At 42.5% G+C, this 23,505-nt stretch overlaps 1 protein-coding gene across 7 annotated transcripts in view; it reads right to left on the reverse strand.

Annotated features, from left to right (window-relative positions):
- Positions 1-23,090, reverse strand: part of celf4 (CUGBP, Elav-like family member 4) — a 93,785-nt gene extending 70,695 nt beyond the window's left edge. For all 7 annotated transcript variants that reach the window (XM_086198773.1, XM_086198769.1, XM_086198772.1 and 4 more), the window contains exon 1: positions 22,374-23,090. In XM_086198773.1, the coding sequence (XP_086054899.1) occupies positions 22,374-22,650 (277 nt within the window). In that variant the 5' untranslated portion in view covers positions 22,651-23,090. The remainder of the gene's footprint in view (positions 1-22,373) is intronic.
- Positions 23,091-23,505: the final 415 nt, after the last annotated feature.

Below are 23,505 nucleotides of genomic sequence, written 5' to 3' on the forward strand. Positions count from 1 at the left end.
ACCACACACACACACACACACACACACGAGGCCTGCAGCCATTACTGTAAAACTCGGCCTACATGATCACATTGGGAATTTGCTCATGTTCGTGTGTGTGTGTGTGTGTGTGTGTGTGTTTCTGTACGTCGGTGCACGATCGTCAACATTTCAGCAACTGAACAAAATGGGCCTGCATATGTACACAAGTGCAGTCTAATCCGCATGCAAAAAATAAATGAAAGATATTGCCATTTTGTAGATTTGTGAAAATGTGTCGCGTGAGAGCTACGAAACACATCAAACGTGACTCTGAGCGTTTTCCCTGGCAGTCTGAAATAGCAGTTATCCATTCATCCATCGCACTCCTCTGGCTGCTGTGACAGGGATAGACATTTCCCTGACAGCCCCCCTCCCTTTCTCCCTCCTCCTCCTCTTCCACTCTTCTTTTCTCCATCTCTCTGCTCCATATGTTCCAAGACTACCCACAATCCTTGGTTTTGTTAGCACCTGGGCTGACATGTGGGGGTGGAAGGAAGATGGAGACGCAGGAGGCGAGGCAGTAAAAGAAGCCGTGGGGAACGTGTAAGCCTTTCCCTCGCCACCCCCTGTTGACAGTGAGGCGCGCGCCACTGTCAGAGAGCTGACAAACTGTCGATCTCCAGATCAAGGAAAATGATTCATGTGTTTGACAGTTTCATAAAACACTTACAAAGACGACTGCACAATAGGCTGCGGTGACAAGAGTCGATTAGAGACAAATAGACTCTAAAAGTGCTTGTTTGCTAATTTAGTTAAATTCATAGGAAGAGGAAAACTCACTCACATGGGACAATAGTTCTCTCTGATTAGAATACTTGCAGAAATTTGAAACTCTTTTCAAAATTAAGGACGTGACGGACATTGTAGCAGCAAGAGAAAACAAAGCCTTGCAACAAACTCAAGGAAGGGCAGTTTGTTCAAGGGTTGAGTGCAATTATCAAGGACCCCTCCTCTAAAAAACAACAACAAAGTAGCTTAAAATAAACAAAAAAAAAAAACAACAACCCTCTCATCTTATAGCTCTATAGCTTTGCTTTGTTCTTTTTGCATACTAGTGGGTATTTATTGTGGAGGGCAGCAGTATGTGTTCTGTATGAGGATGCAGAATGCCTCCGGTCGTCTCGACTCTGCGTCTTTAACCCCGGGTCTTCCTGATGGCGATGCACTGGGGAGCTCCGCCTGTTGGTGTTTTTAATTAACAGGCCGCTCGCTCATTAGGCGAAGTGGGAGCTGGCGGCTGACAGCTTGGCTACCTCCTCGTCCTCTCCGGGCCCGTCGTGTTAACACTACATGCAGGCGCCGTCCCCCAGGAGACACGTGAGCCTCGGATCCACGACATTCACTTGGACGGCTGCAGTGCAAATATACTGCAAACTTAGTAACGGATGTACGTTGGAGTTATAAGTTCAAGAAGTATTTCCTGTAAGCACAGTACTACTGCTAAGTTACTTTCTACCTCTGTCCATATTCACAGGCACTCACATAAACACACACACATGAAAAGTGACAGTCAACAAACGTTCAATTTATCATCATTGTCACAAGTCCGATGCTGGCAGCGCCTCTAGTATCTGACTAAGACCAATATTGGCCCAGGAGAGGGAGATAAGCTGTTTGTTTCTGCTGTCAATGCTGCCAATTTGGTTTCCCATCACTTCAAATTCAAATCAACAGCAGCGCAGAGGGGATCTGAGAGAATGTGTGTGTGTGAGACGCGGGGGGGAGGGTGAAGAGAGAGAGAGAGTGTCGAGGGAAGGGAGAAAGAAGGGCAAGAGAGCAAAAAGAGAGACGGGGGAGGAGGAGAAAGCGGAGAGGAAAAGCAGAGCAGTGAGGGATGCTCAGTAGGAGAGGGAGAGAGAGTAGATAAGATCACCTAGCTTCTGTGAACACCATCCCCCTGTGTCCTACACTCGCTTCTTATCTCAACTGCTGCAGACACCCTAAAGGGACACACACCCACTGAGAGGGAGAGACAGAGAGAGAGGAATATGGGGATGGAAAAGTGAGAGGATGAAAGAAAGCAACAAGGGAATGGTGAAGACGATGAATACTTACTGGTGGGGGAAGAAGAAAAGGCCTGAGCTTCGGTGGTGAAATGCACCAACTGTCACCGGGCCTCATTTAAACGACAGCTGTGTGGGACCACATGGAGCTTTGACCTTGTTAACTGAGGGAAACCTTGACTTGATGAGCTGTCTTTGCTCGACAGTCTTCCAACAAGTTGACGGACTGGGAATATCACCATCTTTGTCTCTCTTTAACTTAAAAAGTATGTTTTCTTTCATCCTCGTTTGTTTAACTTACCATCAACACTCGTGAAACACACCATCTTCTCTCAGCACCGTGTACACAGTCACACAATGCAACTCCCTGGGTGGTGGTTAATACCTTTAAGACTTCTTTTTAAAAGTTAAGAAACCTTTATTTGCTATCATTCACTGACGACAGCTTCTTAAAAAAACATTAACTAATGAAAATAATGTTTTATGGTGTTAGTTAAGGTCAGTAGTGGTTTAGGAACACACCTCTTCCACTGCTAACTCCAGTGTTTGTCAGTACTGACCTGCTTCCTGACGCAGACACTTTTTAACCTGTTGAAAAATAGCAAAATTCCAAATAGGGATGTACCGAATCTGAAGTCTGGGTAAACGCTGATAACAATGTTTAAAATAATAATTTGGGTTATAGCTGCTGCCAATGATTTGCTTGATTTTTCTTTTTTTTGTTCTTTATTCCCGCTTCCATAGCGGTAAAGCAAAGAAAAAAAAAAAACGACATTCAAGTCTTTGAGCCCTTCATCACACTACCTTGGAGGAGAAATACAATCCTTCATATTTCTAACAATGTTTATAACCTTTTACATGAACAGATTCATATTTGTTAATGGCATCTTATTGGCTGCCAGAAGTCCACAGAGCAAAGCTGCAGTCGTGGTGCTTCCCTAAGTTCAGGTTTGCTGTATTTTTCACAAGGGGATAGTTTTTCTCAAACAGATATTTAGTGTCGCTGTGTTTAATAAGTGTGATCACCTGCTTCTGTCATTAATAATCTCTAATTTCCCAGAAACAATATGGGCACGTGTCCTCTGTGACCCGCGTGGAAGTTAGGCAACACCCCTCTCTAAATTCTCCCTCGAAACTAATTATGATTGTGCCAAAAGTAAAATGAAACCAATGCATTCCTGAATTTGTGCTGTGCAGTGTTAGTAGACACATGAATTACTTTTTACCAGCACAAATTGCCTGACGCCACCCAAGACTAGAAAGCTAGGGGACAAGTTATTGCTCGGAATTCTCTAATTATCTTGTGCCTATTAATTCCGGGATTGTAAAAGGCTGACATAAAAAGTTCCCTCCTCTCACTCTATCCTTTTATTCCCAGCCACAGACGGGCAGAAACTCCCAGTGATCATTTAAATATTTCAGAACATCTTGGTAAGACCCTAAAAAGAGTCAATAGCATTAAAAAGCTTTATCCACGGCACAGCTGAAACTCCTTGCTGCATTGCCTTGGATCTCTGCCTCGAAAAACTTTGGCATGAAACTTTGTTTGAGGCTGTCCAATTTCAGTCAGTCAATAGAATTTTCCACGTCTCTCCTACCTCAGTTCTCTTAGCACTTATCTCCGCCTGAAAGAGTTGACCAAGGACATCCTTTGCTCAATAAACAGAGGAATGTTTTTCTCTCCTTTTTAAAAGCTTTACCTTAAGACAAGAATGTTCTGACTGGATTTTTGTGAGTGCCGAGGCTTAGATAACACTCTTCAATGCGCTATTGAAATGGGTCAAAGTAAAGACTCACTGTGTTCAGAGAAATAGTGTGTAAAGCCTCGGTCTGTTAGTCATCTGGTTAAAATGAGTAGTGTTATGTGCAGGAGAGGGATAGTGATGTGCTGAATTAAGAGTGATTCTGATGAAACAATGACACAGTTGCCTTTGTCCTGCCGGAACTGGGACACTCAATATCAACCACGTGATCGTTACTATTCGCTTAAAAAAAAGAGACAGAAAGGCTGATGTGGAATGTAGAACACTCCGCTGTTGAAATACACAAAGTCTCCAACCCAAATATCTCTCACTGCCTCTGTGTGTGTGTATATATATATAGATATATATCTACATATATATATATATATATATATATATATATACACACATACGTGTGCGTGTTTGTGTGTATGTACATAGGGAGAATGCATTCAAAGGTTATTTGTAGTTGATAATTGGCAGATTTAACTGTTATATGCATGTAACAATAATACTTATATGTATATAATAATATAATATAGTAATACCCTAAGAGTTTCTTTTTCAGAAGTCATGAATGGTAGTGATAAAGGCTTTCAAAAATGGTGTTTGATCATCAGGTCAGAGTATCAAACATGATAGTCTAACATTAAAAAAAAACATGACTTCAAACCTGTTTGTTTTTTTCAATATCATAGCATTTAATCTTTGGGTTCCGTCACATAGTCTTAAATTATTTACACGCACCTCACGATACCAAGGAAACAAACAAAGATACACACCGTAAAACGTCATCAAAGGGTCGCTGCAGACCTCTCTCCTCTCTACTCCCTATGGAGGAAGCTCTCAGGGGGAGATGCAAAGAGAACCCTGATTTAAACATCCTCAATATAGAATTATCTTTCCCCCCCACACAGTTTTCTTGAGCCACAACTGAAGCTGTTTGCAACATTTTCCGTCAGGAATCCAAAGTATTGTGAACGCCGCTAAAGTATTTCCACAGATGGCTCAGGGTGAAGATTGCTCCCTCTGAAGTTTGGTAACTCTCGTCACTCTTGACCTACTGGATCATCACATTAGGAATGGCAGACTCTTATTCTTCTCCATCTTTTCCTTCTTCACAGCCTTTTGGTGGTTGGTCCTGGTTAATAGCACTCAGGTCTTGTGATACCAGACTGTGAGTTTTGTCCGCTGAACCTCTGAATGTTCATTTTTCACTTGCTAATGATCGTAATTACATTTTGAATGTATATTCAGTTTTAGAAAATTTGTGAACAGCGCTAGTAATGAGCATAGTCACCTACAGGCCACCGTAGGTTCTCCTGCACACCTGGAGTGGGAAGGGTTCCTTGTTAGATGTCGCTAAGTCCCTTCTTTAGAATCTCCAGCAAATCCGAGTTAAATATATCTCTCCCTTTGAATCTGGTATCCAGTGAGGGAGCGTATGACACAGCCCCTCACTGTTCTCTCTGTCAGAAAGAGTAATTCAATAAAGTGAGCAGCAGTTACTCATATCCCCTTCACCTTTGCTGACCTTTCAGATCATTACTCACAATGGAAGAAGAAAAAAAAAACGACACAGAGGACAGCGGGTATTTTAGGGGACACGCAAAGTCTCCAGGAACACTACTACTTCCTCGCCGTATCATCTTAAAACATTTAGTTGGCAGCTGTAAAGCCTGATTAAATAAAAAAGCACTTTGAAGCTGACAATATGAGCTCAGAACCTGCACTGTACAGTGTGTGAACAGGGACCAAAAAAAAAAAAAAAAGAAAAGAAAAAGAAAAAAAACTTCAATTACTGTTCAGGGACCACATCAAGCCATTTTTTTCATTGTGTAAAACAGGCCTTAAAATTCAGGAGCTGTTTCAGGGACTAATGACTGCCGGTCTTGAGTATGATATTATTTCAGCAGAGTGAGGCAGAACTAAGGGGCAGTATTATAGAAGAAGAGGAGAATTCTTTTTCAATAGACTATAATAGCAGCTCCAGCTCTCCTATCGACCACTATGCAGATGTATAGTGGCCTTTCAAGGGAACAAGAACCTCTATGGAGGACAGGCCCCCAACTGTACCCAGGTTATAAATGACTCTCCAAAGGTCAAAACTTTCTTAGCTGCTTCAGTATTTCTGAAACAACAGTGGTACCAGTTGTGACTATATCGCTTTCTTATTACACTATCATCGTGCGAAAACTGTCCTGGTTGATTTGAGGGCGTCAAGTTAAACTCAAACCTGTGCGTTTCATGCAAAAAAAAACCAAAAAACCACTCCTAAATTTAGGCCCCTAAAACGATCTAAATTGGGAATAAAATCCACTGATTTACAAAGGTGATTACAAATTATGCTAAATCAGTAACTACTTAAGAGTCGAACTGAATGTGTTCATGCCAAGCTGGTGAAGAGAGTTGCAGTGCTGGTTAAAACCATCCAGCGCTGCACACGATGTGATGCTCACTTGTATTGTTGCATCTCAGTTATACAACACCAGCAGTTGGACTTGTATTTGAATAAAATGTCTTTACTTTACTTCTTACCTCAGATATTATTTTTTTTACACAAATTCTGAGGAAGTTGCCAGCGCTTGATAGTTGGTCTGGGTGTCTTCCTGTGTGAAAGTGACCTATATGAGTGCGCGTCTTTGTCCCAAAGTGACCGGAGTACATGAGCGTGTGTCAAACTACGGTACAGACAGCAGAGGACAGGAGTAGCGCACCTATAGAGGCAGTAGTAGAGATTCTCAGCATCCTTCTCTACTCGTACTGTTTTAGTACAAACATTTACCTGCTCGTGTCTTATCCGAGTTTGGTGCTCAGCATGTGTAATTTCAGACTTTGCTTGTGGGTGACTTGAAAAAACCCACAAAAAAAACAAAGATCCTGTTAAAAACTAAAGAGTGTCGGATGAGGGCACCCTCCCTATTAAAATACATCCAGTAATCCAGAGATTACAAGTATTAATAGCAAATGTGTTCAGAACGTTTGAGGCCGTTTCGAATCACAACCTTAAATAGATTATGACAAAGTACGCATTTGTTTCTTGAACCAAAAACGTGCAAGAATGAATGAGAACCTTCAAAAAATGTGTATTAGAGAGAGTGAGAGAGAGAGAGAGAGAGAGAGAGAGAGAGAGAGAGAGAGAGAGAGAGAGAGTCCCTGAAGATAACAAGTCGCATCTCTCGCCCTGCTTCCCAGAGTGGCTGTCTCTAAGCTGTGCTAATCGATTGGCGAAGGAGGAAAAAGGGCCAGCTTTAATGTGTTGCATGTGAAGGATTTACTGGAGAGCAGAGCCACAGAATCAATGGACTAGAAAATGCATCATTAGGACAGTGTCGACCCCCCACACCACCCACCAACCTCCATCCCTCCACCCCCGGACTCCCCCCACAAGGCCCCTTGAGGGTCGGGATGGAAAAACGCACGCAATTGTACACACATTCCCACATACACACTCACACAAACTGGACTCACATGTGGTGCTCTGGCTCTCATGCTGCAAAATCAAACAGCATACAGAAAGGAATGCTTATGCACTAACTCTCTCTCTCTCTCTCTCTCTCTCTCTCTCTCTCTCTCTTTCTCACACACACACACACACACACACACACACACACACACACACACACACACACACACTTACTTTGAAAGTCTCGAACTGTCCCAAATTTACAGGCAGAGTAACAGCTTCTTCCTACTTCAGCCATTTTGTCAGGAAATGTTAGAGAGGACCAATTTTAGCTTTTCACGATATGAATAATTAACATTTAATCATCTGTAATGAGTCCTAAGATGAACACCAACCTTTATGTACCATTCGAGGAAATGAGAAAACAATTGTACAATGGATGACGGATCGACATTTGTGGCTTTTGACCTTCATGCCAAACTAATCAAAGCTGCTCAGTGTTTCCCACAGGAAAAATTCTTCTGCTCATAACTGTCTATCATTTATTGCACCGACATTAAATCCTGTTTTTATTTGGAGATTCTTGAATTCTGGTCCGTTTGTCCTAATAAGGAGCAAAAAAAAATACGTGAATTCAAGATACATTAACCTGCTGCAGGAGGGTCTTTTTTTGTTTTCTTGTTTGTTTCTGAGAGGTTTTTTTTATCCATATTGAGCCAGAAGTATAGAAGAAGGCTTTCATGATCCAGATCTAAATATTGTCAAACCTTGGAAGCAGGGCTGGAGAATGGAGAATTATCTAACACACCGTAAAATGGAGATATACTCTAAACAAGACACACCTACAATGAATTCTCCTGCATGTTTTTGGTCTGTGTGAGGAACCATGTATGCAAACTCCACACTTTGAAGCCCGCAGGTCTGAACTCCCTGCGAGGTGACAGCGCTAACTACTGTAGAGCCCACAAAATCTTAAATTTAAAAGCAATATAAATTAAACATGCAAAGACGTCCCTTCAAACCAGACGTGCATCAGGCAGGGAAAACGAAAGGAAAGCCTGGCAGCAGAAATGCTAGGTGATGAAGCTGAATAAATCACTGTGATGGCGGATATTGATATTTTAATTGATAATGATTGATATTGATTATTTAACAGCAATCAAGAAGTTGATTTTTTTTTCTTTAACAACTTCATCCAGGTGATTAATCTTAACACAATGTTGAACAACACAAAGGTCTGGGAGATGAAGCTGAGATGGGTAACTGACATGTTGCGCCTCTTTGTCTCCACTCACCATTCCTGCTGTTGTCTATGAGGCAGGGAGGGAGAACACACACGCAACCAAACTTTTTATTAGCTGCTTTTATTTGCATGTGACAGATTTGAGTGAAATCAAACATGCTACCTTTTTCTAGTTGATATTGGCGGAGTGGTTTTGTTTTAGTGCAGATGTCAAGGGCAGGACGCCGTGACGAATGGCAGATATTTTTATATTTCAGTGTGTCCTCCATTTCTGGGCTTATTTTTGTGGGACATTTAATACACTTATCTTAAAGACGATGTGGCATCAATAACTCCTGGCCGAGAACTCATTTCATATGTGTGCAACAAAAGGGATGGAAACGGCTGCAATCTGGACTTTTGGATATTTTCTTCCCTATAATGCACCTGGAACTAAATTTAAGTATGAGAAAATATCTCCAATTGCGGTGAAATTGAATTATGTCTGGAGGAAATAGGTAGGACAAAGAGGATATCTTATTTGACTTTTCCTATTCTTTGGTTTTATCTGGGAAACTATTCCTCTTTAAACCAGACAATACAGCCCTTTAAAGCTGAATGTCTTGTTTCACCTACTCATTGATTTTGTGTGCTTTATTACTGTACAAGACAGAATGCAGCAGCCCAGTGTGCCTACAAATTTTGCCTGTATTGGATAATTCTTCACCTCCTGATTTATCTCCATAGCGAGCATTCAGCACCGGTTCAAGTGGTTGTCTGCCCGTTGTGGCGAGGTGTAAAGTTTGCGTGCGGACAGCAGCTTGGTCAGTGTTCCTTTTTTGTAATCCCAAAGAAGAACTTGGCATTACACTGACTATCTTTCTTAATTTAACCAACCCAAGTTGTCACTAATTGTAAACAGACCGACACAGATTGCAAAAGCCAATTGTATCAAAAAATGTTGTTGGTATCGAACAGGAACTTTTACAGAATCTTTCAGTCCTGAAGTTTCCTCTCCAGAGTGTTAAGATGGTGAATCATTAGAGTGCAATATCAAATGTAGCGAGACAAAAGGAATCCAGGTCATTTGGTTCATAACGGCAGTAGCACATCGCAGCTTCAAATATAGAAGGTTACAGAAGATGTCCGGAACACGTCTATCAAAGGTCGGGGATTGACCCAGTTAATCAAATCAAAACGACCCGTTTACAGATGAATCAGATGTGTACTTTAACTCATCATGGGAGTGGTCCCATGTCTCGTCCTCCTGGTGAAACACTTACAGTATAAACACTACCATTAATATTCTTCTGCGCACCTCTATTCTCTCTTCTCCTTTCCTTTCCCTGTCCTATTATCCTGCCTCGGCGGACATCCTGTCCTGTCCCGTCTGCCTTGCCAACCTGCAAGATGGAGATGAGAGGACAATCCAAACGCAGAAGGGGGAACATGAATCACTACACTTCCTGTTGTTGCATGGTGTTCAGGGAAGGAAGAGAAAGAATGCCCCTGGGGCTCCGATTGATTCCGGAGACTTAATTGGGTTTATTAGCCAAGATGTTGGGCCCCGCGAGGAGGCTCCCAGAGGCCGCCGAGACCCCCCTCCCCTCCCATCCCCATTCCCACTCTTCTGAAGGAGAAAGCCTGCGTAATTGTTTTCCCTCCATCTTCTGTGTCATTGTCAGATGGGTCCTGCGGGATTATTAGCAACCCCAGGTCCCTCAATAATTCATCCAGAGCTATTTATACACAGATGGAGAGTCCTCTAAAGTCTCCCCCAGTGAGCTTATCTGACGCTTAGACAGACAGACAGAGGGGGAGAGAGAGAGAGAGAGAGAGAGAGAGAGAGCGATGGAGAGAGACAGTGCTACAAAGAGAAAGCAAGAGAGAGACAGACAGAGAGAAAATGGGAGTGACACACAAAGACAGTAAGAAGGATGGAGAGAGGCAATCACAAAAAGAAATGCAAAGACGAGCAAAGCAAGTCTGACAGAGAATAAAATGTTAAGAGTGAGAGGCAGCAACATTTTAGCTCGGCATAATGACAATGTTTCTTGTGTGCATTGAGTTTCAAGGAGAAACTCTCTCGTCTGCCTTGCCAAAGTGAACAAAAGCTCCATCCCGGGAATAGCACACAACACACATTAATGGCTTTTAATCCCCCCCCCACCTTTTTTTTCCTCCATTTAACACAATTAAGATGTTTGCAAAGCTAACATGGACCGCTAGTCGCTACAGGAAGGACAGATGAAAGACATTCAGGGATTTACACATGCAATGTAAACACAGTTATCCGTCCTTTCTAACGTGTCAGTGCGTAAAACCAACAAAACAGCAGCCAGCCATTTCTTAAATCACCTAATAATTCACTAACATAACATTAACACCTCAGCATATTCACATTAGCACATTAAATAGTGTCTAATCCCAAACAGATAGTGGTTGAGCAGCTGCATGCTTGTAATTGCTTTACAGAAACCTTCATTTTTTTTCCTGCCTGAAAGTTGGGGGGACATTTTGTTGTTGTCAGACTAATAAAGCCTTTGGCGCACAAAGTTGATTTTTTAGAGTTCCTTTGTTGGTGCTCCAGCCGCAGATAATTATATATATTCATCCCCTTCGGCAGTCACTTTCATACAGCTCATTTAGAAAGCTTGGCTTCCTCTTGGACAAATTGGGACATTGAAAGGCAAATTGGAGCGAGAGTCTTTACATTTTGCATCGATGGCACATTAATCAGTAGCTGTGGGAAATGACTCCCAAACACCTTCTGACAATCTGGCTGCTACAAATCATAAAAGTTATGTAATTGTCTAAAATGAATTCCTTCTCCCTCTACAAATAGAAACAAATCCTGAAACTGTTCAGCGGTAAAACTTTACCGTAAGGGCATATTAATAGTGGCTGGTCAACCTTTAGTTAATCATTAGTTATTTATGTTAACTAGTTCATGTTAACTTTATAGGTTACTGCAAAGATGAGTGGAACTATGTGTGAAATGAAGGGTTACATGTTCCCCACTTTAAAATGAGGGTCATAAAGACAAAGAGCATTAATAAATGCTTAGCTCGCTGAAGTTCAACTTTTTCAGCATTCTTCTATATTGCAACTAAACATTAGCTGATCATTATTAATGCACCTTCATTGTAATTTTGAATGTGTAGTAAATCGGGAAGCTTTTATTTTCAGGCTTCAGTAAGGGAACATTTAGTCACCTTTGTTTTGAAAGAGCAGAACTTTTAAGAGCAGAACTTTTTTGGTTTAGCTGAATGGACAGTAAATTATTTACTTTGGTGAAAAAAAATGTTTTAGTTTAATTAAGATTTCCATTGTGTTTCCTTTTGCATTTTTAAATTTAAACTTTAATTAAAAGCAATTGTAATGGAAATATTTTGGAACATGACATTGGAAACTAATTTCCATTTTTGTTTGTGAAGTTGTGAGCCTATGCTAAATTAATTGCCACTGCCCGGCGCGCCCACATGGTATTGATGAACGATCCATAGAGGAATATTTTCTTTCTCTCTCCCTCACTCTCTCTCCCACGCTCACACACACAAATACTGTTGTTGCTCCGGGGGAAGCAAAGCTTATCAACTAACGAAAGCTCACAGACTCACATACACACATGCGCGCGCGCACAGACTTCTCTGCGTCTATCTATAAACCCCCTGAAATCATTCCACAGCTAGTGAAGCAGGGTATGTATAGGTTTGGCCAGGATTCCCATCTCCTGTTCTGTGATTAAAGGACCAAACTAATAAGCTCTGTCTCGTTGGGAACCTGTGTGGGGCTGGAAGAGACCTCAGAAGCCATTAAATTGCAAATCTGTAATAATTTGCTGAAGGCTTTCTGTCCAGATCATTCCCTGGGCTGATTTGTGCATTGAGGTAGCACTCATTGCACAGTTATTCCAGATAAACATGAGGCCATGATTATTTGACTAGAAACTGCAGAGCAAAACACGGATTTCTTTCATTAAATTTAGACCAACAATCTGAGCAGAATTAGCTTCTGAAGTAGACCAAGGCAACAACAAATCATGTCATAATCAGCCAGGTCAATGTTGTGGTTACATGCACTTGAGTATAGTGTCCGGGTTTTTGAGTATCCCACTTTTGTGTATCCCAAATTCAGATACCTTGTTTTGAGAAACCAGATAGTTCTAGTTGGATTACTTTGGAAGGAAACTGGGACACTTGCACTTATACATCATCACCTTTAAGCATTCTATTCTGCGGTAGGGGCACAGAGTGTCTAAAGTAAGAGACAGCGCTGAAGAAACCCTGGTTCGACAGGGTGGCCAATGATGTTTTGTTGTTTAAAAAATGTTATTTTATAATTATTCATTGACAACAAGGGGGACAGCAAAAAACAAAAACCTCATTTCTTAGAGACTGAGGAAACAGTTTTCATTTCAGTGCTGAAACAACTAAATATGTTCAGGAGTTCAGTTGGAAGTAAGCATTGAAGCACTGACCTGTTCAAGTCTGTCGTAAACAAACTACAGGAAGTCACGTGACAGCCTGACCCTGGTCAAAGGTGAGGACATGCTGAATATTTCCTGTTGATCTCCTTTCCCATTGCTGTAAATACAGTGGAAAATCTGCTAAACATTTATTCAGGCTAAACCTGCTGTAAACCAAATTGTTTTTCTTTCCAATAGCCACAAATTCCAAAAACGGGTTTGTATTGTAAACAGTCCAGGTGACTGTGCTAATAACACGCAGCAATCAGAAACCTGGAAACTACTGGTCATCACGGATGATGCGACCGTACCTGGGAGTCCCAGCAATCCCACTCACTCATCAGGATGCTAAAGAAACCCCAAAAAACCAAAACAACCCCCCCCCCCCCACACACACACACACAATACTTCAAGATGTACAGTACTGAAAAAAACTAATATAATTTAAAGAAAAGCTTTTTTTTATATCTGATGAAAAGAAATTCGAGGCAAGGGGAAAAACCACTTATAAAAATAAAGACACTGCAAAGTAAACAACTAAAAGAGCGCACTCATCAGGGCGTCAGCAGCAGCAATGTAGTCCATTGTGTTTGTTATTTGCTGTTTCTGTAATATCTGAACTCAATCCCTCCATCATATATTGCTATTTTATTTCAACAATTTCAAACTTTAGTTGATGGACTCCTGAGATGGACAGTTGTCTCTTATTTGGGAAAGAAAACCATGCGGTATATGAAGCAGAGACGGGCTTTCCATGATGATTGTGTGTGTGTGTGTGTGTGTGTGTGTTATATTAAGTGACAACAGTTTTTCTTTATCTCTGTAAGACACATAAAAGCTTCAGAAATATCGCCCTTGGTAAAACTGAACTGACACACACGCCAGGATAAATTCCCTAGAATTTAATTTTCATGTCCATTTTTAAATCAATACTTATAAATGAAGTAACTATCCAAAAAAGCCTGTATTATTTGGAGGTCCTTGAACAAAGATGATACAATATAACGATTTCAGCGCTGCTCAAACTCTTTGTAATTCTGCTTTGTACAAGTTCTGACCTAAACATGAACAGAAATACAAGGAGCTGCTGTTATCCTTGCAAATGCAAAAGTTAATGCACATGAAAAACATGAGCAAACTGCAAGCGGTATTATGCAGAACACACACACACACACACACACACACACACACACACACACACACACACACACACACACACACACACACGACCAACATCTCATTAACCTGTTGTCAAAGATGCTGCTCTAATGGAGGGAGCTTGATTCTTTACCCCGGGACGGCTGGAAGCTGCAGGGGTCTAATTCTGCTCTCCTCCCAGGAAGGTCGCTCTCTTTCTCAGGCCATGATGGCCAGAGAGTAGCACCTTAAATATGGCAAAACGCAGCCTATAAATTACAGCAGAGGACGGAGGGGTCAGAGCTTGGCATGGAACTGGGCCAGAAGCTATCAATCTGCTGGGGCCAGTGAGGGCGACATCTGTCTCTGGGACTCCCTCACTCATTCTGCTTCTCTCTCCGTCATTTTCTTTGCCTTCTTTTCAGGCCCGTCCCTCTTCCTTCCCTCTCCTCCTCTAGCTCATTGTCATTGAACAATCTCTCAGTGCCTCCATGTTTAGTCTGTACCTCTCGACAATCTCTGCTCTCTTCCTTTTATTGTCTGCCTTTTGATATTCTTTTTTTTCTGGCTCTACACAGACACACACACAGACACACACACACACAGACACACACACAGACACACACACACAGACACACACACACACACACACACACACACACACACACACCCTCGTCTATGGATCTCCCTCACCTCTTTTCACACATTCTCTTACATCAGCCCTGTTTCAACATCTCTCTATTCCGCCGTCTCTCTCTGTCTCCAGCTCCTTGTCGTTTTACGCACTCTTGCACCATCTCCCTCTGCAGTGATATGTTTTGGTCTATCTGCTCTCCAACCAGCATAATAGGATAAAGCCTTGATGTACCTTCCCTGAATGTGATGCCAAAATGATTTGAATGGTAATATCTGATAGTGAAAAGCACTCATCTGCACAGTTTTGAGGAATGAAAATGGAATGATATGGACCCAGTGGGTATGCCGAAACAGATGCAAAATTTGAAATAAACATTCAAAGCTGATCTGATGCCTTATGCCACTCAGGTCTTTGCCAGCTAAACATAATTCTTAGCAGGGAATTGACAGTCAGAAGATTTAGAGTTGCTAACTTCAGATGTTCTTGCATCTGATAAAGAGCAGTAATATATTAGATGACTCTGGGAGTCAAACTTGCCACACCTAATCTACAACAAACATCCTCTTTTGGTTGATAATTCTGCCAGTTTCATCAGCACATCTTTAATTAGATTTGCAACCCAAACCCTGGAAAACTTCTGCATGACTTATTAATCCTCCTCCATTTTCTGAATCACTCTTGGCTTTGAATAATTGAGAGAGATCTTTGGAAAGCCCTAACCTCCATTCCCACCTTCCTTTTACAAGTCAACGTGGTGCATTTTTAATTGGGGACATGAAATAGGCATGAAGGGAGATGGGAAGAAAGTGGATTGAATCAGGGACACTCAAACCTGGCAGTCACTGCATGCATGCATTCAGAAAGGGCTAAATAGGAGTCTCTAGCTTGACAAGTCACACATGCTCAACAGTATTTGACATGCTTTCTGTCGGGGACAAATAGTACAAGACTCATGTAATCCCTGTTTAAGAGTATCCCGGCAGACAGGCCCAGATATGCCACAGTGGGTTACGCTTGTGCATTTGTTGAGAATAAACATCAATTCAACTTTGTATGAATGATAAATCTCTACAGGGCCAAATGTGGATGGGCTAAAAAGGTAATCAGAGTATGTGTAAATGGGAAGTACTAAGGGATGTTTACAGAAAGGTCATAATTTAATTTCTCTGTGGTATTAAAAGAGAACTCAACCTTGAAAACACTGTAAAAAAAAAAAAAAGATATTGGAGCAGACAAAAGTTCATTAGACTGAGCTCAAAATGAATAAATGGCATGTGGAGCCCAGCAGAGTTATTGCTTGCTGGATATATATTAATTGACCACTGCCACCATTCGCTGAGACAAAATTAAGGTCCATTTTTCATATTGCTGCAGTGTCATGCTGCCATTTCCTCGTCGAGAGCTTCAGCAGTCGAACGCTGAAGCTGGTCCTATTTTCATCTGCATACTGAGGGTTCCAGTCTCGTTTGGACCTAAAATATTAATACTACTATTAACCATAAAAAGATACAATAGAACATTACTTTTGAACTGCTACAAGGCCTGAGAAGCTCTCCTTCCTGTGATATAATCTTGTGCGTGCTGGCACACACTCACACACTTGCACACAGCACATACATCTGAAACTTATGCACATAAAAGGATGAACATACATGATAAATGTCAGGGGAACATGTATAAACACACGTGTACTGCACACACACAGATACCAGCGGCGGATATTACAACATTCCCTATCATAATGCCTCCTGACTGTGCAAAGCGCGATAAAAGGAGGCAGTAGCTCTAATCCGAAAGGCAACAAAACATCAGTTTCCAATTCAACACTGTAGCGTAGCCAACAAGCGGTCCGATAGCATGTTTGGGATCCCGTGTGATCAAGGTGATCAAGATCAGGATGGGGGGGGGCTTCTGTGTGAGCCGTATGACTGACCTCCAAGTTAGGATGACCCCTGTATGCAGGACTCCAAAGGGCTGGTGAAGTACTAGTGTGGGTGACCTCGGGATTTGAGAAGTGTGGTGGAAGATGCATAAAACATTAGCTTGGCTCTTTGGATGCATGTTTTGTACCCCTCGGTCTCAAAGCTAGGGTAGGTTGGCCCCCCACCCCCACCCTCTGGCTTCTCTATGAATGATAAGAGAAGATTCATAACCTTTTGACTGTTGAACAAAAAAAATGGTGAGGAGAAAGTATGGAGCTCCACCTAACTGGAGATACATAAAGGCCACAAAAAAATGGAAGGAAATGAGTCAAATTAGGACCTAATGTTAGCGCGCTGAGTACTGGGTCACTATAAAGAATCCTGTTATGGAAGCAGAATGAGAGAACATGATCACATTTCTTTTATTCAGTTCAGCATCCTTGTCCTGAAGTACATACGTATTTAAAACTTGGAAAAATTAGTTGCTTTTCTCCCAGTCTGCTATAAATATTTGTAATTCTGACTTGAGTGAATACACAAAATCTGAGTTCCGAAACCATAGTGTAAGACTTTCCAACATTTCAAAAGAATTGCATTTCCTATGTCAAGAATCAGCCACCAGCATTTGAAGCAGGCGGCCATGGACGTAGTATTAAGAGTAGCTCAAAATTAAAGAGATATTTTATAGAAATTCAACACAAATCCAAATAATACTTAGCTGATGTAAGAAGAGCCTTGAAAACAGAAAATATTTGTCTCCTCAAAGGGCATTTGTCATATCATCTTCTGACTTCTACACCCTTGAATGTACTGTAGCAACAGGAAATCAAAAAAGCAGAAGGAAGAGCAGTTGTTTAGCCTGTCTTTATGGAAAACAAAAGGGCAAATATTGTCGAAACATTTAATTTAACCCAGCTCTGGGCTATTGACTGAGGAGTTTGTGTGTGCAGAAAAAAAAAGAAGAAAAAAACCCCCCCACAAAACTTTTTCTCTGCAGGCTACATACAGTATAAATCTGCACATGTAAGTATTTATTTATCAGTCTCAACATTGGTAGAGATAACATTTTTATTTGTAGCGTGTATCTACAGCCTCTCTGACTTGTAACTGTGGCTACAAATCATCTGCAGTCCCCCCACTGGAGGGTCAGCATTTCCCTCCACAGTGAACCATGACTTTGCCACGTGGAACCATTAACCATTAAGTACACACTAACGCACTGGTATATGCTGACTGGACCTTTTTCCTGCATGATACTCGATGTGCATGTGCTCCTGAACCAATAAGATAAAATGTTATCAAGGGTCTGCAAATGATCACGTAAATTTGGCTTTCAATCAGTGGCTATCTGAAAAGTGCTACGGGCAATAAAACTAGCTGAGTATATCTTTGGGTGAAAATATGAAATAAAAGTACTTTAACTTTTGTGTGCATTGCAGAGAGCGTGCTGATTCTGTGTCTCAGTCTATTTTTTAGGTGGTGAGATGAGATGAACGGGTGGATGCTGCCATCCCTTTACATTATCTCTCTCTCTCTCTCTGTGTATGTAAAGGTCAGTGGTTTTAATGAGAGGCCCGCTGAGGTCAGAGGAGCAAGAGGGCTGCACCTCCCTGACAGGCCTCATGACTCCAAACCTGCTGTTAGCATGCTAATCCTTGCAGGAGCTCCATGAGCACTCCCCTCCTTCGGCTTCATGCGGTCATCTCTCACTGTGACTAACTGGCTCCCTGCTCGGCCATCAGCCGGCCCCCATCTGACAGTCCCCTCCAATAATAATGGACAACAGAGGCAGTGCTGCCTTGACAACGGTCCTCCTGACAAATTAGACTCACTGTACTCCCTGTTCTTGCCCCGCCTCTTGTTTCCCCTCTTATTGCTTTGCAGTTCCAGAAGAGAGTTGGTGGGTGCGGTGTGGCGCCGGTGGTTAGGTGTACATTGGTGAGGAGTGACCTCCCCTGTGACACATGTTGCCATTCTCCCAGACAAAACACGCAAAATCGATTGTGATGCATCTTGATAGAAACCGGGCACAATGTGGGGCCTGAGCGTGCATTCTGAGCAAAGCTGAGAGGGTCCAGGGAGGAGCACATAAACACATACACACACACACACACACACATTCACGCACACACACACACACACACACACACGCACGCACGTGCACACATACACACATGCACGCATGCACACAGGCATGCACGCACACTGATCCTGGACTAAATGCGAGAGGAGGAGAGAGAAGGAACCCACAGAGAGGATGATGCAACGAGAGTGAAATTCGGCCAGAATGAACACTGAAAAAAATGCCCTTCTTTCTCTCTTTTTTTCAAAGCCAAATTTGGGTTTATCTTTCTATTTGCAGATGGAAGTCCTGTAATGTAACCTGTAACACCTAACTGCCTGCACTAAAACACATGAGTCTTTCATGTTTTTTGGCATCATAACGTCCTGGCTCTACCACACATGATAAGCCCAATAATCTGCTCTGAGCACTCTTCTTCTGCATATTCAGTTAAAAGGGCTGAAAAATCAAAAACCATAGACATTCAGAGGAACCATAACTCCCTTTATGACTAGCACAGATTATAGCTGCCATCTGTAACATAAGCCATCTGCAGTATGGGTAAATTTAAATGAGATTACTATTAGTCATTACACTGTATTTCCACTTCAAACATATTAAAGCATGTTTGATTATAGATATATTTCTTAAGCATTGATATTAAATTAAAAACCACCAGGATTTTATCATTGATCACTGCAGTTTGAGTGAGTTTCCCATCTCTCTGAGTGTCATTTGAACTTGCAACTTTTAATACTTTGTGAAGTGTTTGTCCTCAGTGTAAACTGTGTCAATACTTGATTTGAGTTTGAGTGACTTTCAATATTTATAACTTTTTCAAGCGTTCGCTGTTGTTAATGCATTTCATGTGGGCCAACGGCTGATACATCCCCTGCTCCAAATGAATTAACAGCACAAACTGATCACATTTGCATTTACTTGAGAAAACAAAGAAAAACAATAAAGTTTTGGTGAGTAAAACAACCTGATAACACCATGACACTAACCACCGTGAACATCTTTAGTTGAAAGCCTGGCCCGCATCCTCGCAGCTCAACTGCTCCACTGATTATTATATTAAATATGGCTGATGAATAATGCTAGCAATCATATCTACACCTTCTCTTCTTTAATAGATCCCCAATTCCCATGCTGCATTTCAAAACAGAAGGGATGGCTCTTTGTGCTAGCCGTGCTTCTCGCTTGGAAGCTGCAGCAGCAGCAGCAGCAGCAGCGGCGGCAGCGGCAGCAGCAGCCGGTGACCATTATAAATGGCCTCTATTAGCATGGCTCGGTCGCAGAGGGGAGAGAAATAAAATCATTGGGAGAACGTAGGCCCGCACTGGTGTCCCTGCACCCGCTCACAGGCCCTGCAGACCCCTGTCCCATACTCCCCTCCTCCCTGCTCCCTCCACCCCTCAATTCCAAGGGGACAGAATCCTAAAGACTAGATTACTAGTGATACATGGAGTCATTATGGGGAGGGTTATGGCAACGGAATCACAGGCACAGCTGACAATGGCTATAATAGGGGTCTCTTTCTTCAGAGGTTGCATTACCATAGCAAAGGCAGTTTCTTTTGGCTTGTTGATGTACAGTAGAAGAGGATAAGCTTCTTTTATTACCTGCACGATTGAAAAAGCTCTATTATCTAGCTGAAACCATGCTTATTTCTTTGTTAAAGTGTCTCTTTTGTAAAGTTAAATAGATGCAACAACATCCCAAGATGAGGCACCGCATTGTTAGTCATGAAAGTAACCAATTTTTAGTCCCTTTAAAACTAGAGGTAGAATAAAACTGTAATGACAATAACAGTCGATCATCTCCGTTGTCTGGTTCATGCTGAGGCTTTGTACAGTACGACATCCATTATAGAACACGAGGCACTGTCATGAACAGGCGACATGTCTGTGCAAGTACATAAAGTGAAGACGAAAGGAGAAAGAAGGAAAGCAAAGAATGAAACGGATGATGTAGAACCAATGACGAGTTTTCTGGTGGGCACTTCTATAGACTTCACTCCACTGGAGCATTTCACGCCTTAAAGGGTCATCAGTCCCTCGGTATGAGTCTCTTCTAGATGGCAGCACTCTTAAAAAATGTGTATGAAGTGAAAATGGGAGACAGAAGAGTAGTGACAGAGTGTAGCTTGTAGGCTGTGCAAAAATTAATTCCGACATGTGCATTTGTACAAAATGTACTGGGGAGGCAAAGGTTTTCTGACTGAGATGAATTCAGGAAAATGGTTCAGAAAACAGTAGATGAGTGCAAATATTTGTTTGAACATAAAATTATACACAGAGCATGAAGAAAATGAGCATTAGCTCCTTAGTAACTTGACATTTGCACTTATTTTCTGTTGCTGTACAGCTTACTGTTCCAATGGTGCCCCCTTCAACACAACCAACAGTCACTTTCCCTCTTATTTGTGGCTTGTGCTGTCTTTTACTGCTAATTTGGGCAGCTTGTATGGAAACCTCAGGTGTTAGGAGTCTGCGGAGGGAATGTGGTCTTCAAACAGCTTGCGATGAGCTAGTGAGCCAGGGAGTAGCCAGTGCCTCCAGCTAGTTAAAATATGAGCGCAGCGGGGACTCACTAATGAAAGCGGGAAGCAGGGCCGTATATCGCAGTGAGGAGACAGTTCTTAGAATCAGCTGGTGAGCCATGCCTGTAGTTCTGGGGCCACTGGTGATTAACTGTCCAACAGGGGGTCGCTACTACAGCTGGGCTATTAATAAAAGATAGCCCTCCACTTTCCCCCTCCACCTCTTTGGGTTCCTCCATGCCTGCAGATAGTCTCCACCCTCTGGAATCACTTGTATATCATAATCTTTTCCTGACACATGGTGCATTGTTTACATGAGGGCTTGGAAGGAGAGAGGTCAGGGTCCTGGAAATTGATCACTTATTCTTAATGTACTTTGCTCTCCTGGGAGATGTCCTGCAGGTATAGTGGATCAATTAGTGACCTCTCATTAGATGGTGATTTGTAGGGAATAAGCCTTCCCTTGAGAGGGGAAAATAAAATAAGAAAGGACTATACCACCACCATTCCTGTTGCACCAAAAAGAACAGGGCTGGCCATTAATGTCACACCACAGGGCCATCTAACTCTGGCCTCACCAAAACTTTGAGATTATTGGATAATCCACTAATGCAGAGTCAATTCAGCAGGAGCAAATTCATTCATTCAAATTCATTCTGTTTTGTACTTTTCTAGTTCTTTTTTCTTTAGAAAAAACTCTGATTGATACCTAAAATTGATTTACAGGCCCAGCGTTGTAGGACACACGCGCGCGCACGCACACAGTTAACGGAGAGCACACGGTGCTGCGGGCAATCAAACACACAGCCTCCAGCTATTGCAACGTGAAAACGTGAGGTTAACGGCCTGGATTTAGCGCTGTAGTGAATGAAAACACGTTTACAACCGCCGGACTAGATGTGTGAATAACTCCCCTACACACACTCGACCCAAATAAGAACACCAGCACTAATTCATGCCGTCGTGACTCCCGTTTCGTGACATGATTTTGCATGTTTGCTTATTGCGGTTGTTCCGAAAGCACTTAAGAGATTCAAGTCGAAAATAAATCAAATTCAGACATTCACAAAGTCAGACAGGCTTCAGCAGTGGAATAAATGTATTTACCACCAAATCCCGCAGGATCCTTACGCCCACTAAAGTGTGACAAAATTCACAAAAACAAATCGAGAGCCACAGTAGAGTGCAGGAATTAGAATATCACCCACCTTTGTGCATGCCCGTGAAGCGGTCCTTGAGCACCGTGAGCTCGTAGATCTTGCCAAACTCCTCGAAGAGCGGCCGGAGGTCCTTCTCATCCAGGTTGCGCGGGATCTGACCGATGAAGAGTTTGATGGCATCGTGGTCCTTCATGGGGATGGTGGCCGGGCAGCCCGCCGGACTATGGCTGTGACTTAATCCGTTCACGAGCCCGTTCGTGCTGGCGGAGACCACGCCGACACCGTGCACCGTGCCGTCCACCTGCCCGTTGGTTAAAGTTGCCATCTTCGCACCGGCCAGGGAGTTGGGATGGGTGCAACAGCAGCAGATGGTGATGGTGGCGGATCGTTTTACGTTGAAAAAGCTGGTAGAAGTCTTGGTCAAAATTTGGCTCCGAAACCAAGCCGTGCCAGAGCTGATTCCGCTCTCGTCCTATCAAAGCCAATATTTACATGGATGTGAAAACACATGTAGCATTTGGCGAAGACGCATATCAAAAGCGCGCAATGCCGTTGGTCCCGGTGGAGGCTTTGATTCCTTATATTTATGTCCTACCCAATAACTCGTTCATTGCATAAAAGAGAGAGAGAGAGAGAGAGAGAGGGAGAGAGAGAGAGAGAGAAGGGAAAGAGAGAGATAGAAGAGGGGGGGAGAGAGAGAGAGAGACCAGGAGTGCTCGCTGCCTATTTACACCCACGTTCCCTCGTCCCAGCTTCTTGGCACCCTTTTATTTTTTGCATTTGAGTCGGTATGGGTGTCTTCTCGGTTTAAACTGACAGGACTGACCCAATCTCTGCTACAATACTGGGGAGGTTCTAGTAAAGTCGGGTCGCTAGGAACTCGGTTAGTGTCAAACCCATCTTCTCTAGCTCCCCCCTCCCTTATAGGAAGATCGAGTGGTACATTCCAGCGAGGGGGAGGAACTATAAATAGGGAAAAACACAGAAAACGGTCCTTTGTGCTCCTACTTAGCAAGTATAGAACAACGCGGACGTGAGGAGAAGAATGTGTGACTTCGTGATTGACACGCACACAGGTTAAATTATCTATGAAGGGATGGTAATTCAGGTAGAAATAAACACTGGCCCACAGAGAGGTGGCCGGAAAGGTGTCAGCTTCTCCGGAGGTTCGGTTTGGTGC

This window comes from Aulostomus chinensis, chromosome 3, assembly GCF_037954235.1.
Source record: "Aulostomus chinensis isolate RoL2024-O1b breed Wild chromosome 3, RoL_Achi_v1.0, whole genome shotgun sequence".
Lineage (NCBI taxonomy): Eukaryota > Metazoa > Chordata > Actinopteri > Syngnathiformes > Aulostomidae > Aulostomus > Aulostomus chinensis.